We start from the raw sequence: 18,605 nt of genomic DNA on the forward strand, positions 1-18,605 counted from the left end.
TCTGAGTTATATGATTTGGTGTTGGAGGTGGTGTGCTCTGAGTTATATGATTTGGTGTTGGAGGTGGTGGTGTGCTCTGTGAGGCTTGCAGGTGTTCTTTGGTTGTCTGAGGTGTCCTTTGTGAGGGCAGCTCAACGGCTTGCAGTGTTCAGTGGTTGACATTTAGATGTGTAGGGAACCCAAGGGCAGAACACTATATTGTGGGGAATTTTTGATGAAGGAAAAAGGGATAATTTTTCTCTTTAACACTGTAGTGCTTCCTGCTTTCCTTTTTGTTACAAAATCATGTGTGTTGGTTATTAATTGCTCATTCCTGATGCTATGTTAACGTAGCTGTCATGGGAGTGCACTCATCGGGAATGCACTCATCACGAGTGCTCTGTGTGCGTTCAGACTCACTAACAGTAACTACTGCCGACAGAGTTGTTCAACCTGCAGCTCAGATTATTCTTTTTTCATTGGAATGAATAGCAAATTACTTTAGAAATTCCTTGTCTCTTTTTACCAGGAAGTCTTTATGTAAATGGCTATCATTTTGTGCTCTGGAAAGTCTGAGGCTGCTTGTGTTTTCTTTGCATGACAGGAGCTCTGCAGGAGTCCGCAGGTCACCCAGAGCAGGACGGGGAGGAGCTGAGCCGGACCCTCCACCTGGAGGAGGTGGTGCAGGAGGCCGCGGGCGAGTGGCAGACCCTCACCCATGTCTTCTGACGTGAGTCGGAAGTACACCTTTAAGAATGTTTCTGAAGTTACATTTTGTGAATAGCAAAGCACTTGAAATCTCTGTTTTAAAACTTCAAGTGTTAAAAATGTTACCACAATAGTTTTTTAGCTATAAAGTTATCTAAAGAATCATTGTCTTTCAGAGACTCGTAGGAAAAAAACTGGGAAAAGTGTCACCGCGTTGTTCTCTTCTGTCTACAAATCACTGAACTCAGGTACTACGGCAGGCAGTTTCCTCCTTGGTCTCCTCCGTGGCTAGTGCGTCTAGTTCACAAAGCAACTAACTGGGTCTTACTATCATTGTGGTGTGATTTCTTTGTATTAGCAAAGACGAAAAAGCTAACATGGAAAAAGTACGTCAGATTTCCCTTCATGCTTCCGGTTATAAGAAGCATAGCTTGAAAGCAAGTTTAAGATTGGGGCATGAAGTTCAGAAAAAAAATGTTACAACACACAGGGAAGTTTTTTCCACTCTTTTCTCTGTGATTTTGAAAATTAGTCAAAATGGACTCTTTTTAGTCTACCATAAGTTAATATAACTGATACCTTGAGAGATGGCTGGACCAATTCTCTCTCCATGACAAATGTTTAATCATTAGTTACAAGAATGCAGTGTCTGGGGGGCGTCAACACGGGGACTCAAGTAAACCTGACCCACCAATAAGGATTCAGCTGTCCACACGGGCTGGTGACACACTTACCGCTTCAATCTGTGTTCAGGTCCAGGGTTAGATAATTGCAGAAGCACAAGCCATACATCGCAGGTAGGAAACCACAGAACGGTCTGCAAGGAGCAAGCAACCGTGGCCCTGTCTACCCCAGCAAATAAGAAGTATATCTGTAGCTTGAGGCCAAGAATCCGTAAAAACCCCATAACTTTCTCTTCGTGCATAAACAGATGTATTTTTGATTTCAGGGAATTATTTAGTATCGTCAATGGTGCCACATTAAACATGTCCCAAACCAAATCCCACCCGTGCCGGGCAGAGTGCGTGCACGCCATTCCTACAGCATTCCAAAGATGGAAGGTTCTTTACTTCATGTTAATTTTTCCTTTGAAATTATTTATATGTTCTATATATAAATACATATGTACATAGACAGATATATGGGCCTCTGTGTGGCTGAACAGTATATTTTGTAAATACAAGTACTAGTCCTAATTGCAGAAAGAGCGTCTGAGTTTCACCTCCCCACAAGCACTTCAGATCAGTATTGTATTCATTTTATTAATAAATGGATATCTTTTTCATTGTAATATAAAGCTGGGTTTTATTTTTTTTTCCTGAAAAATAATTGCCTTTATTTTCTCTCATTGCCTCCTTGGTTTCAGAAGAGAGTAGTTTTATTATAAATATTGTATGGACTTTGTATATTAAGAGAGGAGCTCATTTCAGATTCCTAAAGAAATAGACATTTTACTGTTATTTTGAAAGGGCATCTTTTGATTTTGTTGTTGTTGTTCACTTTCGGCATATGTATATAAGTAATATTGATGGTGATATGAAAACTTTTGTTATGTGAAAATATTTAAGTCAGAAAATTGTTAAATAATATTACTTCTTTTCCAAACTGCTTTGTGTATTGTATATTTTTTTAAGAAAAAGAAAAGCCTTATTTGACATTTGACTTATTCTTGTGATACTGGACTTCTTACCAAGCCCGAGGTTTCCTTCCTTGAATGTCAGCGTGTAAACCTGACGCATATTTAGAATAATTGTAATTGTGCTAGAGTTTTAAAGGTTCTGCTTTTAATGCACTTTTTATTTTATAATTTTGTATTGAAATATTTTAGAAATGTTGATTAATTTTGGTGAACGAATATCCCCAAAGTTGAAATTATTGGAATTTTAAACTTTTGTTCTTGCTCAGTTATTTATTTTGATTTTAGCATTAAATGTCATCTCAGGACATCTCTAAAAGGGGTTGTTTAATTCCTAATTGTATAGAAAGCTAGTTTGGTGAATTGTATTGGTTACTTGACTGTTTAAGGCCTTAACAGGTGAATCTAGAGCCTACTTTTATTTTGGTTAAAGAAAAAGAAAATATCAATAATTCAATTTTGTGTCTTTTCTCAATTTATTAGCAGTCAAACACAAGACATTTTATGTATTATTTTGATTTACTTCCTAATTATAAAAAGCTGCTTTTTTGCAGAACATTCCTTGAAAATATAAGGTTTTGAAAAGACATCATTTTACTTGAATCTTTGTGGGGTACAGGTTGATCTTTATATTTTACTTGTTGTTTTAAAAATTCTAGAAAAGAGATTTCTAGCCTCATGTATAACCAGGGTTTTGAGGATAAAGACTGTATTTTTAGAACTATCTCATCATAGCATATCTGCTTTGGAATAATTATAAATAAAAGATGAAGTTAGGAAATGTGATTAATTTTTTTTGTTTGAAAATAAGATTAAATAGTTTGGCATGTAAATTAATTTCAAGTTCAGATTTTTAAGAGAAAACTTTAGTGGTATTTTCCTTTACCTCTGTGAAGTTCAGAGGCGTCTACCCCTGCAGTGTCCACTGGAAAGGCTTCAGACTTTAAAAATCAGGGCACGGCTCCGCGACAGCGAGTCGTGGGCGTCAGCACAGTGCCCCGTGCATGTGCCAGAACTGTTCCTGTTCCCTTCATCTGCTGCTGTTTTCAACAGCACCCAGTCACTGAGGAGCCTTTTGAAAGTTCCTAAGTGTTTTGATCCCGCTTGTGTGCTCAAGTAACCATGGAGCACTGGAGCTGAAAGAATGAACTGCCGGTGCAAAGATACCAAGCGTGAAGCTGGGGTGCAGGTACGAGGAAGCAGGAGGCATGTAGCATGTGTGGAGTCCCACGTGCTAGATAATGCCCGAGCGGCTGCGTTTCCATAGAATGGCAATAGATGAAAATGAGGAAATGTTTTCAAAGATGCAGATTCAAATGCTACCCCACCCCATCAAGCTCTGCTTTTGCCCCTTTTAAAAACTTGAGGCGCTTAGAAAGTATCCAAATAGAAGAAATCCTACGACCCGACATCTGCCAGCTTGCAGCCAGGCCAGTGGGAGGCTCATCAAACGCTGCTCTCCTCTCCCTGACAGTGTTCTGCTGGTGGGACACGAAACCTCTGTGCTTGTCTGGCACTTAACTAGGGGATGTTTCCTTCGTGCATATTTTCTACTCCCCCATTGTAATGTTTTAAGGAAACTTGAATTTCGAAATTATAGCTAGTGTTCTGTGTCTTCCTTTGAACTCTTATATCACATTTATTACAAGAGACGCATGTGTTAGCACAGGTACAAGATTTTTAAAAGAAGTGGATTTCTGTTCTTGCTGTGGGTTTTCCTCATTTTAGAAGAATATTTGTAACTCGTTAAGATACACATTTTAACATGAAATGACCACACAGATTTATGTTTGGAAATATTCAAGATAAAATAGTTTGGCATGTAAATCAATTTCAAGATTTATGTACATAAGATTTTTTCAGGAAATAGATAAGATATATAGAACTCCTTTTAGTGTATATTAAGGCTATCTCATTCCCACTTGTTACATTTTTTTCTGAAGCTTATTTCAAAATTAATACCGTGCCCTTCCCTCACTAAAAAAAGTTAATCCAAGGGTTGATCATTGTGAATTTATCCCTTTTCCAAGACCTACTGCATAGGAAGTAAGTGAGGCAGAGATGAGATTATGCAACGGATACTTCTGACGGACGAGTTCTCTTTGTGTCACCTAATCTGTGTTCACGTAACTTAGGCACTTTGGATTTTTTAGAATATAATTTCAAAAGGCCTGTACCCATAACCCAATTTAATGTCGTATCTCTACTTGGGGCCTCTACGTCTTTCCCGTATGCTAATGAAAGACCATATGCCAAAGGCCACTGAGCTGCCATCTTCATTGTGGAGAAAGTGGGAACCACAGAGCTTTCCATGGGTCGGACGCCCACACATTCCTAGCAGAGACATGTTCTTTGTCATGGTGTGGCTCGCCAGCGACACGTCCTGTTTGGCAGCTGGCCCTCTCCGAACGGATTCCCCTCCTCAGACTCCCGTGCACGGATGAGCACACACTCACCCTGCCTACACAGAGGCATCGTGGCAGTTCTTTCTGTGGATGGCTAACAACTCAGGTACTAAAAACTGAAGATCGGCATGAATGGCAGGAGCAATAGGCAGTCAGAAGAGATTTTTCTATTTAATCTTTTACGTGTAACTCTTTTTACAGCATGAAGACTTTTGTATTCAATCAAGATTTGTATCATAATTGACAAATTCTAAAGTGACATAGGGATTCGTTCTTGATTCACCACTAAAGAAAATTTTAAAGTTAATTTTTTTATTTACAGAAGAATTCTCTTTTTATCTTCACAATTGTTTCATGGTCTATTTATACATTGGATGATATTTATTTAATCCAGTTTTGTATTAGAAATGGATAGTGATGCCAAAAGCCACTGTGCTGGCTTTAAAAATAATAAAAATAGCTTTTGTATTATTTTGAAACTCCTGTATATTTACTTCTTTGAGTTTTGCATGAGTTATCACTGTTGAAAGGTGGACACTTCCTCTAGGTCCCGTTTGCCATGGCTTAACACAATAGAGCAATGCTGAATTGGCAACATATTCAAGCCCAGGGCATTGAAATCCTGGAGGATGTCCCAGGTTCTTGCTCTCTGCTTTCTCTCTTGTTTGAAAGGTATTAAAGAGCGACTTGAAATGCAGTGCACATCCATCATAATATCAGTGTCTGTTTATGAGAGATACCAGATTCTGGACTTCCCAGAAGCACCCATGGAGTTATTGTGTATCATCGGGCTCTTTGTAAAGATATATTCATCTAGTTTACTATGCCTTACATTTCCAGACTGTTAGAGAAGTTTGTAATTGAGAGTCATCATCCTGTTGAAACAACACATTACACTATATGTTTTCTTGGATCACCTTATTCCTGGCACTGAGTAGGGACTCCAGATATTTTTGGACTGAAAAAATTAAAGTGATGTTGACTTCCTGAATGTGGCTGAGATGGGATGGTAAGAAATAGCTTTACTGTTCCTTTTGCTTGCTTGTGTGTTTGTAGGAGGCATATAGCTCTGACAGTTTTTGAAATAGAGTGGGTGAGGGAAGAGCTTTTTTTTGTTGTTTTTTAACAAAACTATGAAATTATAAAAAGTGTATTCCCACTCTGATGGATTGTCTCAACTATTGGCAGTGCTTTTCCAGGTGAATTTTACCCGGAGGCTGGACTCCCTGTGATAGCGAATAGAGTGCTGTCCCTTAAGCACAGGCAGAGGCTGGTACCTGCAAGTGTGCTGTGCGCTCCCCGCGCCATGAGGCAGGCGTGCGTGCAGGCGTCCACTGGCCCACTTTGCGTCGCGCTTCAGGGCTGGGACCTCGGATGTTCAGACAAATGCTGACCTTCTTGCTACTACCGTTACTGTGAGTAAAATCCCCTTTGTCACCCAGGAGCCCACGTCTTCTGCCAGCAGCCAGGAGGCTGGCAGGCTGTCCTGAAAGGAAAGTGGGGAGAACCTGGGATGACTCTGTGGCCAGCCCTAGCTCAGCTTAGGATACGCATGGAAGTTGTTAAAATAAATGTTACTGATTATGCCATACCACCCACAGTGCTGCCCCCATCATTGAGGACCTTCTCTTGTGACCTGGCACCTTTAAACCATTCAATCCCTTAAGGCCCTACAGAAAAAATGACAGATGACAGTGCACACCCACAGAGACGCCTCACACGCCCCTTCTACCAATGAACGGATGCTTCCCCAGTGTTATTATTCTGGGCCAATGAAGAGAGTTTTACGTTACTATTTTAGAAATTAGAACGAAGAGGTCATTGGTTACCTTGGTAACCAAGCTCTATAAGAAAGAAATTCTGTATTTAACATGAGATGGCTCACTTAATGTTATCTCAGCCAATTTTTTAGTAGTTCTGGGTAGAGATGGACAACAGCTGGCCATCTGCCTTGAGATGCTCCTTTTATTTTTGAGGCAGGGTCTCACTTTGTCACCCAGGCGGGAGTGCAGATCATGGCTCACTGCAGCCCCGACCTCCTGACTTCAGTGATCCTCCCACTTCAGCCTGCCGAGTAGCTGGGACTACCGGTGCACACCCCACACCCGCTAATTTTCATTATTTTGTTAGAGACAGGGTCTTGCTATGTTAGCCAGGCTGGTCTCAATGTCGTGGCTTCAAGTGATCTCCCCGCCTTGGCCTCCTGAGCAGCTGAAAGTATGCGTGGGAGCCACTGCCCCTGGCTCAAGATACTCTTCACCATGTACATTTTCTAGTTAGTTCCCTTTCAATCATGTTTCTCAACTTTAGTAATGCTAAATCTTTCTGAACTTTAGTAACGCTAAGTCTTTCTCTAGTAATGCTAAGTCTTTGTCCTTTCTTTTCTGTTTTTATTTTTTTTCTTTTTGAGACAGAGTCTTGCTCTGTTGCCCAGGCTGGAGTGCAATGGCGTCATCTCAGCTCACTGCAAACTCCGCTTCCCAGGTTCAAGTGATTCTCCTGCCTCAGCCTCCCGAACAGCTGGGATTACAGGTACGCATCATTGTACCCGGCTAATTTTTATATTTTTAATAGAGACGGGGTTTCACCATGTTGGCCAGGCTGATCTTGAACTTCTGACCTCAGGTAATCTGCCCACTTCAGCCTCCCAAAGTGCTGGGATTACAGGCGTGAGCCACCGTGCTCAGCCTTTTTTTTTTTTTTTTTTTTTTAGCAGTTTCAAGCTTACAGAAAAGCTGTAAGGCAAGAACTGAGAGCTCTCCATGTGCAGACCTCCATAGACCCCACTCACGTGCCGCCCATATCTGAGTGACAGTGTCTTCCTAGCACACCACACTTGCCATAGTCTGGTATTGCTTATAGCTCTGAAGTTTGCTTGCCACGGTACAGAGGAAACTGTCTCCCAGGAGACCTGAAAGCTGCCCAACCTGTGTGGCAGGGGCATGATCTTAAGGGCTTTTGCCGCAACCTGTGGTAAGGCAGGCAGGCAGGCCGCTGACCCCTGGTGAGCTAATAGCCTGGCCACCACATTGGAAGGTAGATTCCGACTCAGGGTCATCTCTGTCGGTTTTCACATGAACTTAAATCAGAAGCAGGAACTTGGCTGAGAGGTGGAGTGGCCCTGGCTGGTGCTGGAGGTAGTGGAAGGAGTCACTGTTTTATGGATGCCCTGGAGTCTTGACTTCAGGAGCTTGTAAGATTCTGGAGATGGATGAACGAGCCATTTCCTGGTGGTGGGAAGTCGAGGTAAGGGGCTGTAGGAGGAGCAGCCCTGGACTGCCTCATTGAGACGAGGTTGGAGTTTCCTAGAATGTGGATGAGAGTGCTGGTTGAAATTAGGCTGTTTCTAAAAAAACCAGAGCACTCATTTTCCTTCTACAGCAGGTGCGGTCACAGGAAGTTGCTCCGGCGTCTTTTGCTGGAGTGAGCTGTAGGGTTAACACAGCTGTAGGCTGGTTAACACAGTCTCGCCTGTGCTGTTGGGTCGACTTTGCCTTCATATCGCATCATTTAGGATTTCAGTGACTACTGTTTACAATAGAGGAATCGCAATAGAGAAATAAGCCAACGTGCTTCACTTCATATTGTCTTTTTTTTTTTGGGAAAGAGGCAAGAGTACTGCAGAGTCTTGGATTTAATTATAACGTTGTGCCAAATGGTGGCTTAGAAAATATTTGTTGTTGCATGAGGGAAAATACATTTCTGTTATAGATGGAACTGTGTCCTCCCAAAATGTGTGTTTTGAAGCTCTCCCAATGCAACTGTGTTTGGAGACAGGGGCTTTAGGGAGGGAATTCAGGTTGGAGATAGGAGCTTTAAGGAGGGAATTCAGGTTAAATGAGGTCATAAGACCAGGGCTCTTATCCAGTAAGACTGGTGTCCTTAGATGAGAAAGAGACACCTGAGGCCACTCTCTCTGCCAGGTGAGGATGCAGCAAGAAGGCAGCCGTCTGCAAAGCAAAGGAGAGAGGCCTCACCAGAAACTGACACCTTGATCTTGGACTTGCAGCCTCTAGAACTGAGAAAGTAACTGTCTGTTGTTTAAGCCACCCAGTTTGTAGCATTCTCTTGTGGCTTCCTAAGCAGACTAACAAACAAACACCCAACATGAACTGATGGCTTCGCTCTCTTCTGTAAAAATTGCTATGAGAGAACTTTTCACTCACTGTTTTACAGTTTCTCTGTCAGTCCCTGGTTCTTTCTTCTCACATAGTCCCAATTCCAATTTATAGTTCATGGCCCAGGCAGAGTCATTCACCATGGTGTCTCCTGGGCTAAACCAGCACCTGCTCTGCTCACTTCTTGACTGGCTCCTCATCGTCAGCCCTCTGTAGAGATCTCATTTCCTCCATGCCAGGTACTTCACGCTCCAAGCTCAGAGACTGTTCTATCAATTTCATACACGTTCTCCGCCCCTACAGATGGGCAGGCCAGCACTGAATGGCAGGGTGTGGCTGTGCAGATGGAAGCGTGATCACTATGGCTTTCTATGTTCAGTTCCACAGACCCTCATGGCTCCTCTAGCCTCTACTGACCGTGGTCCTGGCAGCCTGTGCAGGCCATGGGGAAGGTCCTGACAGCCTGCGCGGGTGGTGGGGAAGGGTGTCTGCGTCCATGAGGCTGGGGCTCCAGCAGCCCCTCCTCTTGGCTGTCAGCCTAGTGAGTTAATTTCCAGTCACCTTTAGGAGAAAGTAGGCGGGCCGCTTCAGGGGAGTGTTCAGTGAGCTCACCAGCTCCCTGGCTCAGTTCCTATCTTGCTGTGTTTTATTTTAAAATACTCAACCAAGTATTGTACTGTCATGGTGAAAGCTAGCTTACGATGTACCCTTGGTTTGTCTTTTAATGCATTTTCCATGTATGTTACATTAAGATAGACTTGCCAATGAAAAGAATATAGTTTTTAAAATGTCATTATCTTTGCATGATTTTCCAAATTCCTCAGTTGGAAGGGGTCTGGGCAGAGAAGTGTAGCCGGTGGACGTGGGCTTTCTGTCTGCCGTGCCTGCCAGGTGAGCTCAGGCGGCCATGCCTCCAGCCTCTGCAGTTTTTCCTGCTATTGCAATGAATGCAGTCATATTCCCAAGCTTCTCACACTTGCTCCTCATGCTGGAGTCTGAGGCTGTCTGACCCCCGGGAAACAGGAGCATGTAATCCTACCCTCAATCAGCATGGAAGTTCCCCTCCGTAAATGTCACAAATGCAGAGCATTTCTCACAGCTGCTGCTGAGACACAGAAGGGAACTGGGGGTTCCATTAAAGGCAAAACAAAGGCTGGTTGCGGTGGCTCATGCCTGTAATCCTAGCACTTTGGGAGGCTGAGGTGGGCAGATCCACTTGAGGTCAGGATGTGACTAGCCTGGGCAACATGGCAAGATCCTGTCTCTACAAAAAATACAAAAATTAGCTGGGCGTGGTAGTGCACACCTGTAGTCCCAGCTACATGGGAGGCTTTGGCAGGAGGCTAGCTTGAGCCTGGGAGGTTGAGGCTGCAGTAAGCCAAGACTGCACCACTGCGCTCCAACCTGGGTGACAAAGTAAGATCCTGTCTCAAAAAAAAAAAAGAAAAAGAAAAAATGAAAGAGACTTTCATCTGTCTTTTTGAAGAAAAATTCTTGTAACCAAAGGCAACTATAAGTAAAACATCGCTTCACGCTCTTTCATGCTTTCAGAGAAAAAGGTGGCAAGGGGAAATCGTCCAAGACTCCCGGGTTCACATCTGCAGGGTATGTACACTAGCAACACGGCAGAACACAGAGAGACTTGGAAGCTTGTCTTCAGAGACACTAAGTATTTTTTTCCTGGTGAGAATCAGTGCCCTACAACTACCTCTGTTTCACTTTCTTCAGTAGCCATAGACCCTCTGATGAGGACACCCCCTCCAACAGGCACCGCCAGGCCGCCCTGCCTCGAGACCCAGAGGCACCGAGTCACATCAGCTCTGCAGCTCTGCAGACCTGGCTCTTGCTTGATGTGGGCCTGTGTGCTCCAGCCCAGAACACAAAAGAAGACACCCATGCAAATACCATTAAAAGTTTATTGTTTTATTTCAATTTCAGGAACAGTGTACACTTTCCGTTCAGCCATCGTCACAGCACGTGCTGTTTGGGTGCGGCCACGTATGGATGGCAGAGCCGACCTCAGCTCAGCGATGCAGAGTGCTTCTGCTGAAAAATGTGGGGGTTTGTGTCTGGAGTTTTGTTCTTTGTAACCCTCTCATCTTCGAGGCTATGTATTAATAGACATGATATTAAGCCCACACGAAACATTCAGAATTAGAGTGGGATTAAGAAGACGCGTTTTGGCATCACGCTGACTACTCCTCATCTTCGTCCTCGGGGAGGGTGATGCCAGCGTGGGGCTCTTTGGAAGGCCTATCACGGGTGCGCTAAAATCAAAAGGTGGGTCAGTAGGTTAGGGAGGGAGGAGCAAAAGGAGATGTCAGCAGGTGTTAGGAAGGATGTGGTCAGAAGAGCTCTTCTCTGTCTCCACGGGGCCGTCCGCTCAGCCCGTGTGTCTCGGTGAGTAATTCGGGAGCAGGTGCACGCCTGTGCCTACTCGCTACGACGCGTCTTCTGGGAGGAGGTGGATGAGCCGGTTATCTTCTCAGGGAGGGTTAGTGCTGGCCACTGTGCACTGCCGCTGCCTGCACGCCCGGTCACAGCCAGTGTCTAAGGGTGACTGGCGCGGCTGCGAGGCTGTCCAGAGGACTCCTACCCTTCTGCTCTGAGTGCGTAAGTCTTCCTGGACTCTCCGGCTGTGGGCTCTGGTTTGGAAACGAGGTTGTTCGTAGAGGCTGCTCTGGGGCCACCATGCAGGGCAACAGTGACGTCCAGAGGCCGCCTGCTTGACATCTCCATCACCAAATCTCCAGGAAGACCCTGTTGCCTGTGTGAGGCCATTGCCCAGCCCACATTTGCCTCCTTTTCCTCCCTCTGCCACACGCGAATTCAGCTAATTGGGGTGTGTGGGCAGCCACGACCTGGGGGCATGCCCCGCTCTCTGTGCTGCCCCACGTTGGACTCTAACAGCTGCCCAGCCCGCATGTCACATACCAAAAGCTCCCACATGCAGTAAGCCACTCCTTGACTGTCTAATCCTGTTAGGAAAAATGAAGTCTACTTTAGGAGGTGAGAGAAGGACAGAAAAAAAAAAACAAAGGAAGCTTGGATGTCAACAGTCCTCTCTGCTGCCCACGTCCTCTGTCTCTGCAGCTGTGTGCCTCCATCGCAGTGCCCAGCAAAAGCGCAAGAGTGTCACCGTCACAGCGAAAAGAAAGTCCAAGGGTGGAGGGGTGAACGTGGAGGGACGTCTGTGCACCTGGCCCCCTGAAGACCCACGAGCGTCTAGGGGCACACTGTGGGGTAAGGAATGTGACCTTCACACAGAAAGTGACAGTTTGAACTGTTTTCTGTTTTCATTTGCTTCATTTAACTGTTGGCCAGAAATTGCCGGGAGGCTGCCGTGTGCCTGACCCTAGGACGTGCACAACTCCACAGGCATTAGGGGAGAGGTCATCTGCTCTAACTAGGTAATGGGGGCAAATGGGATTAAAGTTTTAAGGCAGTTATATTAAGAAGCTGAGGACAGGATTCCGGAACCAGGTGGGTTTTCAGCGTCTAGCCATGGGTGATCCAGAGCGACTATCTCTTCCTCCCTGAAAAGGAAGAAAGAAGAGTTAGGACGAGAGCGCCGCGGAGTCCTCCCACACCAGCATCCCTCTGCTGTGGTTCCAGGTGGGTGCTGAGCCCCTGGGTGTCTCTCTCATCTGCTAACAGAAATGGCACCACGGAGAGTTAGTCTTTTCCTTCCTTTTCTCCCGACCTCCCTCAGCAAATGCTAATTGCATTTTCAGTTCTGTGAGAAAGATTCTCTGGAATCTGATTCCCAGGCTGCAGGGAGTGGTGCCTGGCGTAACCACCCTTCTGCGTCACAGCGCTGCTCTTCCGTGGGTGAAAGTGTAACCGCTCATTGCTTTGCTTTGAAGGAGCACTTCGTCTCTTCAGCCAGAGATTCCAGAGCGGTTGGGGGGAACTGCCAACCACAACAGCAGCAAGTTCTTTTTTGGAGGGACCCTAGCACACCCCTTGCTGCACACACCAGAAAAGAGCAAAGCCACATGCCCGTCCCTGGGGACGTCCCTCCTATGTGCCATCTCATCTGCCACACCAGACAGATCAAATGCACAGGGAGCTTTGTCTGCAAACTTTGACTTGAAGGGGTCTTAAAGCCATGCATTTACATGTTTGGGGGACAAATAATTTCGATGCTTAAGAAAGAGTTGGCAGCTAATTGAAATGGTACATAGGTGTGCCATGGCCCACGGTGTGGAGGTAGCCAGGCGTGGGCATCCCTCTAGAAGGAGGCACGCGTTGGTCACACAGAACGTCATTTAGATTGACAAAGCAGAACTGCACTTTTTCTGCATTGAAATTTTTATTCAAATTTTAGTCTCTCTCCTTGGGTTTCCCCTTTTATGAAATGATCAATTTTGGTGAAGAGTCCCCAGAAAGCAAGACAGAAAAGAAATATGCTCTTCACTGTGGCTGATCAGCAATGAACTAACACTGTCCTCATCTAATTCTATGTCTTCCACACTGCCCAGTAAATGCATAACCAGAGTGCGGACGCCAAGAATCCTTACAAATAACGCAACTAACAGACCAAGGCGACAGTTCTGATTTCTTGGGGGGTTTTCCAAGTACATACTTAGCATTATAAACAAGCCTCTATGTTGTGGTTGAACAACTCACTTAAGGGATTTTTGTTTTCACAAGTGAAAACGTTTATGAAATTCTAGCCTGCGAAACTGCCTTAGGAACCATCTAGTGCGATTTCCCTCCCAAGACGGGGCTTTCTCACATATGGCGGAGGCCTCCTGCTGGCCTGGGGGCTGACAGGTGCAGGGCCCTGCCCTTTGAGGGCCAGCCTCTCCCTCAGGAGCATGGGTTTTTTCCTGTTTGATTCTGGCTTAACTTGAACATCCCTGGCATTGGAGCTGCCCTCTGGAGTAGCCCAGAAGTCAGCACGCACCTCACCTTTTGCTGCATTTCCAAGAGGTCAGCCTTTGGACTTCCTGGAAAGTGGTAGAACCATTGTCCTATGAAACAAGGTGCTTCTGTGCTGAAATGGAGGAAGTTCCCTACAGCCTCTGGCAAGGTGAATCACTGAGATACCCTCTTAACTTTCGACATTGAAAATGGTGGGCATGTTGGTTTCACTTTTTATCATTAAACCTACAATTTGTTGAGCACTGACCATGCAGGAAACCCATTTTTCCCCATTTTCTCTTTTGTGCTCACGGCACCCCCTGGAGTAGGTGTTCCTATCATCCTCTCTTTACAGCCCAGGAGCCAAAGCTCAGCCAGCCCGAGCGAGCCAGGATTAGAGCCTGCGTGGATGCAGCAGTCACGCTTCTCTCTATTATGTGTCTTGCAACTTGGAGTCGCATGATCTACGCATCTGATCCGCCCTGGGCTCAGGTCAGGATAAGACTGAAGTCACAAGGTGAGGGTTAGACTGACCTCCTCTCTCAGGACAGGAAAAGAACAGAACCTACTGCAAAAGGCAGATACTGTTGCCTCCACTTTGACGCCCCACAACTCCACAGCAACACTGCAGGTGGGAAAACGTTCACATGTATGTTCGTGGAAGTTAATGCACATGGAAACAGGAGGCTCCGATGATGTTCCCATGTGGTTTCCGAGTAATGGGGTGACCTGCATAGTTTTTTCTACCCAGTTCCTACCGACAATGCTACACTTCCAGGTTTGAGTCTTTTCCTCTCACTACTGATTTCCAACAGCACCAGAAAGAACAGAAAGATGGTAAAATGACATTAAATGCTATGAAGTTCCTGTCCTCTCCACCTGCCTGCCTCTAAACCCCTCATTTCTGGAGGAGCTGTGATTTATTAATCTATTGGAACTGCTCCAAGTCAACTCATTCGGCCATACGGCCATAGTAGGCCAGTTATGAACTTTTTATGCAGTAAAATTTAATCACAACCATATGATTTGCAATTTGCTTTGATACATCGATGCTTCCCTTGAACTCTACGGAAATTAAATAATTTTTAAAAGCTGCTTACAAAAAAATTCAGGGAAAATACTGAACTTATTTAAGAAAACACATGCGTGTAGTACATTGGTTATATTTGCACACAGTAAACATGCAGATCTAAATGCAGCTTTCTGTTCCTCAGGGTGGTCTTGGTAAGCTCTGGCCTTGCAAGCATTTCGAGTGACTGGTTGTAAGCCTTGTGTATATTGCAAGGAAATATTTGCTAAATGGGGCCCCTCACTCATCTGGGCCATCCCATCAACTCTGAGCCAGCACTCAACTCTCTCGGTGTGTCTCACAGTCCTTAAGCTGGCAGTGGAGGAATTAGTTATCCGCATGGGATGAATCCGTGTTTCCCAGGTGAGCACGGTGTCTGCAAAACCATCACAACTGGCAACACCTAGTTCACCCTTGGACATTCTGACTCAGTGAGCCTGTGGCAGAGCCCAGACAGGGGTCCGGGCGTGCATCCCAGGCAATTCAGAGGCAGGTGCGGTACTGGCCAGGTGGGGCGGGGCCGTCCTGACTGCAGTGCTGGGTTCAGACACTGCTCCCCGGGGAGCCTCATCTCCGCCCTCTTGTGGCCACACCCCAGAACTGCGGCAGTGTACAGCATGATGGCCCTGAGACTTGAATATTTGGAGAATTTATTTTCTTACTCAGAATTTACGTTGAGGAGTGGATCCTGCTTACCACTTTATCTGACATAAAGCAAGTAAGCAGCTCAGTTACTCACTGCTCACTTCATATATTAAAAGCTTTTCCTAAGACCGGCTATCCTTAAGATCTTGGGCTGTGCCATGAATCGCCTGTTGTCCACAGAACCTCCCAGAATTGAGGCTCATGGCAGAGGTTCTGCACTCACCGAGGACGCGGGGGGATCGTGTCTGTGCCCATGTGGATCCCAGCTGCTGGGCAGAGCACACTGCACATCCAGACTCAATAAATACATGGAGTCAAAGGTGAGGTCACTGAATCAATGAGTATGTTACACACCAAGGAAGACCGTCCTCTCTGCACCCCGGGGAGGCCCCCCAGAGGCCTGGTCTCCTCCAAGACGAAAATGCAAACGCAGGTGCCTCGGGGGGACTCCCAGGCTGTCTGGCTTCGCGGTTCTCTCCCAGCCCTGCCTGGAGCTTCATGTGCCTCCCCGTTTGCTTCACGAGAGCAGCTGTCTAAGAGTTCCAGTTTTCTGGGTGACGTTTAACGATAATAAAGGTGACTGCTTATCTAAGGAATCTGAGCCCCGCACCTGCCAGCGCGTTTTGTGTTTGTCACTACCTTTTACTTTCACAGCGAGTTTGTGAGCTGAGTGGGTGGGTTACCTCTATTTTACAGATGAGAAAACCGAGGCTCAGAGACACGGCTCACAAACAACGGGCGTGGCATTCGTCCTGGGTCTGGTTCCAGGTCCTCATGAGCCAACGGGCCACTCCCCACTCCCTGAGGTCTCCTGGGCATCCCCTCCCGTGGCTCCAGGGACCTCCCCCAACACCCACGTCTGCTTGGTTCCTGCTTACTCTCTGAGGGCTCCAACCCCTGGGCATGGGCAAGTTGGATTCCAGCTGGGCCCTGCCCCGGAGTCAAGGTCAGCTGCCTGCTCCAGGGCCCCTGAACCAGCCCAGGCGCAGCCCTTCCTCAGGTGCCTCCGGCCCCACATGCATCTCGGAGGAAACCCGCACGTAAATGCGAGTGGGCAATGCCACCTGAGCCCCTGCATGCCCGCTGGGCCAGAGCACGCCCAGGGTACAGTGCGGCTGAGTCAGAGGCGGCAGCCACCCTTGTGCTCAGCTCAGCTGGGGAGTCTGGGACCCTTTAGTCCCCGCTCAGTGGAGCTGAGTAGGGGGTACCTTACCAGCTTAAAAATTCTGGAAAGCGTGCCCTGGGCATCGACTCCCTTGAATCCCTTGTGAGCCGATTTATAGTCGGACGCTCTGCCTCCGTAGCCAAATCCTGGTTTCTGCCCTTCGGCCCCCTGCAAGAAAAGACCACAGAGCTCAGCCTCCACCCGCAGTGCTGGGCAGGCTGCTTGAGCCACTGGGAGCTGCCACCAGGGCCCCGGGGAAGGGCCCAGGCCCTGGACTGGACTGGTGAGTGGTTCAGGAGCCACGGGCCAGCACCGCGCTGAGGGGGTGGGGGCGGGAGAGGCTGCTCCCCCAGGTCTACCAGGGTGTTGGCCGCAGAGAGAGGAGCGCTCTGGTTTGGGCGGAGGCTCTCTCATGAGATAATGCGGCCCAAACACACATATTTTAAGGATCTAAATCATTTAGGGAACAGTTACTTACCTTCACGCTGTGGGGTGTTCAAGAGAAGATTAGCAAACATCAAGCAAATCAAGGTAAGGAGGCTCCTGCCTACACGTGTTTGGAGGACTCGGACCCTGGGGGGCTGTGAGGTGTGTAGGTGCCAGTCCCTGGAGGCCCTGGCCTGCGCCCTTTCCTGGGGGCTCCTTTTGCTGATTGATTTGCACAGATTGGATTCTGGTCACACGGGCCCTGTGGTTCTAGGATCTGTCTGGGAAATCGAGAGTCCTTGGCCTTAGTGAAATGTCGAGCCTCGTATCTTTCATAAGGTTTTGAGACAAAATCCTGAGCTCTCTCCCAGGCGTGAGCAGGAATCAGTCTCCTTGGCCATAGCTCGGACTGGGAGCAAGGCCCCTGCCAGGAGCCCGGGGCTGCTGAACTGGACAGAGGGAGGAGGCAGGCCTGGCTGGCACGGGGGGCAGCTGCGTCCTGGCAGCAGCGGGACAGTGTCTCCTCCCATTCCCCTAGCACCTTTCTAGCTCCTCCAGCTGTGTGGCCTTGGGCAAGGGCAGGAACCTCTCTGAGCTTCAGTTTCCTCATCTACACAATGGGGTTGTGCGAGAACATGCTCCTCAGTGGAGGCTGCCAACTCTGGGCTTTGGTGCCAGCTGTCGTTATGGAAGTGGGAACTCCACTGCAAACACGGGGAGGAACGGAAGGAGCTCGCTGTGGAGTCTGGACGCGGTGGACGTTAACACCCGGGGGTGAAGTGTCCTCCCACGGTGGGTGCACTGTCTGTGGGAAGGCCGACTGTGCTGTTAGCTTTTCAGGGTGGCATCTTGGTTGGTCTCATGAATCTCTACTCAACGGACAGGGTCCAGACTGCACTTTACGTTTTGCCAACAAGAAATGGGAGACTCTCCTGGTGCCCTTTCCTGAAGACTTGTGGAGACCAAACCAAACTGTCCCCCCTCCATCAGCCTGCAGCCTTTTTTCCATTTCATTGAAGTGTTTTAGGACAGGGAGGACCTTGAGCAACCTAGCCCATCTCTTATTTAGAGGTGAGGAAGATGACGCCAGAGGGCTCCAGGCTTCCAGAGCACCTGGCTGCACCCACAGCCTCTGCTGGGCGCTTCCCACCCTACATGCTACTTGTACAGTTTTCTTTTCATTCAACCTGTGCTTGGGAGCCAGCACGGCCGCTCAGAGCCAGGCAGCTGTTTTTGTGTGAACAGTTGATTCAGGGGCTATCCAGTGAGGTGAGGGACAGGGGATGTGTGGCAAGAAGGTCTAAGCACCGTGCACGAGGGGACAGCCAGCCTCGCCCTTGCATCCCAGATGTTTCCAGGTTTGCGCTCACTCCCTGATGGCAGAGGGTGCGGGAGGCCAGGCTGTCAGCTCTACATGGCAGAGAGCCGCTTCCCCTGCCAGCGCTAAGTCATTCTGTCCTAGTCTATTGCTTGTCTCCAAAAATAAAGAGTTTTCGAGAACTAAATCTGGGGACTGACTTTCAGATTAATAATCTGCTTGGCCTTTCCTCCTTTCAAATCCTCAGTCATGTTTATCTTTGGGCAA

At 47.2% G+C, this 18,605-nt stretch overlaps 2 protein-coding genes and 1 long non-coding RNA gene across 9 annotated transcripts in view; 2 read left to right on the top strand and 1 right to left on the bottom strand.

The window, feature by feature from the left end:
* ZNF236 (zinc finger protein 236) overlaps window positions 1-5,207 on the top strand; it is a 134,129-nt gene extending 128,922 nt beyond the window's left edge. Inside the window, exon 32 of the mRNA XM_031658648.1 lies at window positions 584-5,207. Within this exon, the coding sequence (XP_031514508.1) occupies window positions 584-708 (125 nt within the window). The 3' untranslated portion in view covers window positions 709-5,207. The remainder of the gene's footprint in view (window positions 1-583) is intronic.
* Window positions 5,208-7,218: 2,011 nt separating this feature from the next.
* Window positions 7,219-11,881, top strand: LOC116271438. The gene is made up of 2 exons (XR_004179988.1): window positions 7,219-7,260; window positions 10,398-11,881. It is a non-coding gene; the product is annotated as an uncharacterized LOC116271438 (long non-coding RNA).
* The window catches only part of MBP (myelin basic protein), a 149,987-nt gene continuing 142,130 nt past the window's right edge, over window positions 10,749-18,605 (bottom strand). For 5 of the 7 annotated variants that reach the window (XM_009192935.4, XM_021929893.2, XM_021929892.2 and 2 more), the window contains 2 exons: window positions 16,643-16,762; window positions 10,749-12,382 (listed from right to left, as the gene is read on the bottom strand). In XM_009192935.4, coding sequence (XP_009191199.1) covers window positions 12,338-12,382; window positions 16,643-16,762 — 165 coding nt within the window. In that variant the 3' untranslated portion in view covers window positions 10,749-12,337. Of the gene's footprint in view, window positions 12,383-16,642; window positions 16,763-17,072; window positions 17,080-18,605 lie in introns of all 7 variants that reach the window. The other 2 variants (XR_002518582.2, XR_002518581.2) reach the window with 1 other exon arrangement.

The sequence above is a fragment of the Papio anubis genome, chromosome 19 (genome assembly GCF_008728515.1).
Source record: "Papio anubis isolate 15944 chromosome 19, Panubis1.0, whole genome shotgun sequence".
Taxonomy (NCBI): domain Eukaryota; kingdom Metazoa; phylum Chordata; class Mammalia; order Primates; family Cercopithecidae; genus Papio; species Papio anubis.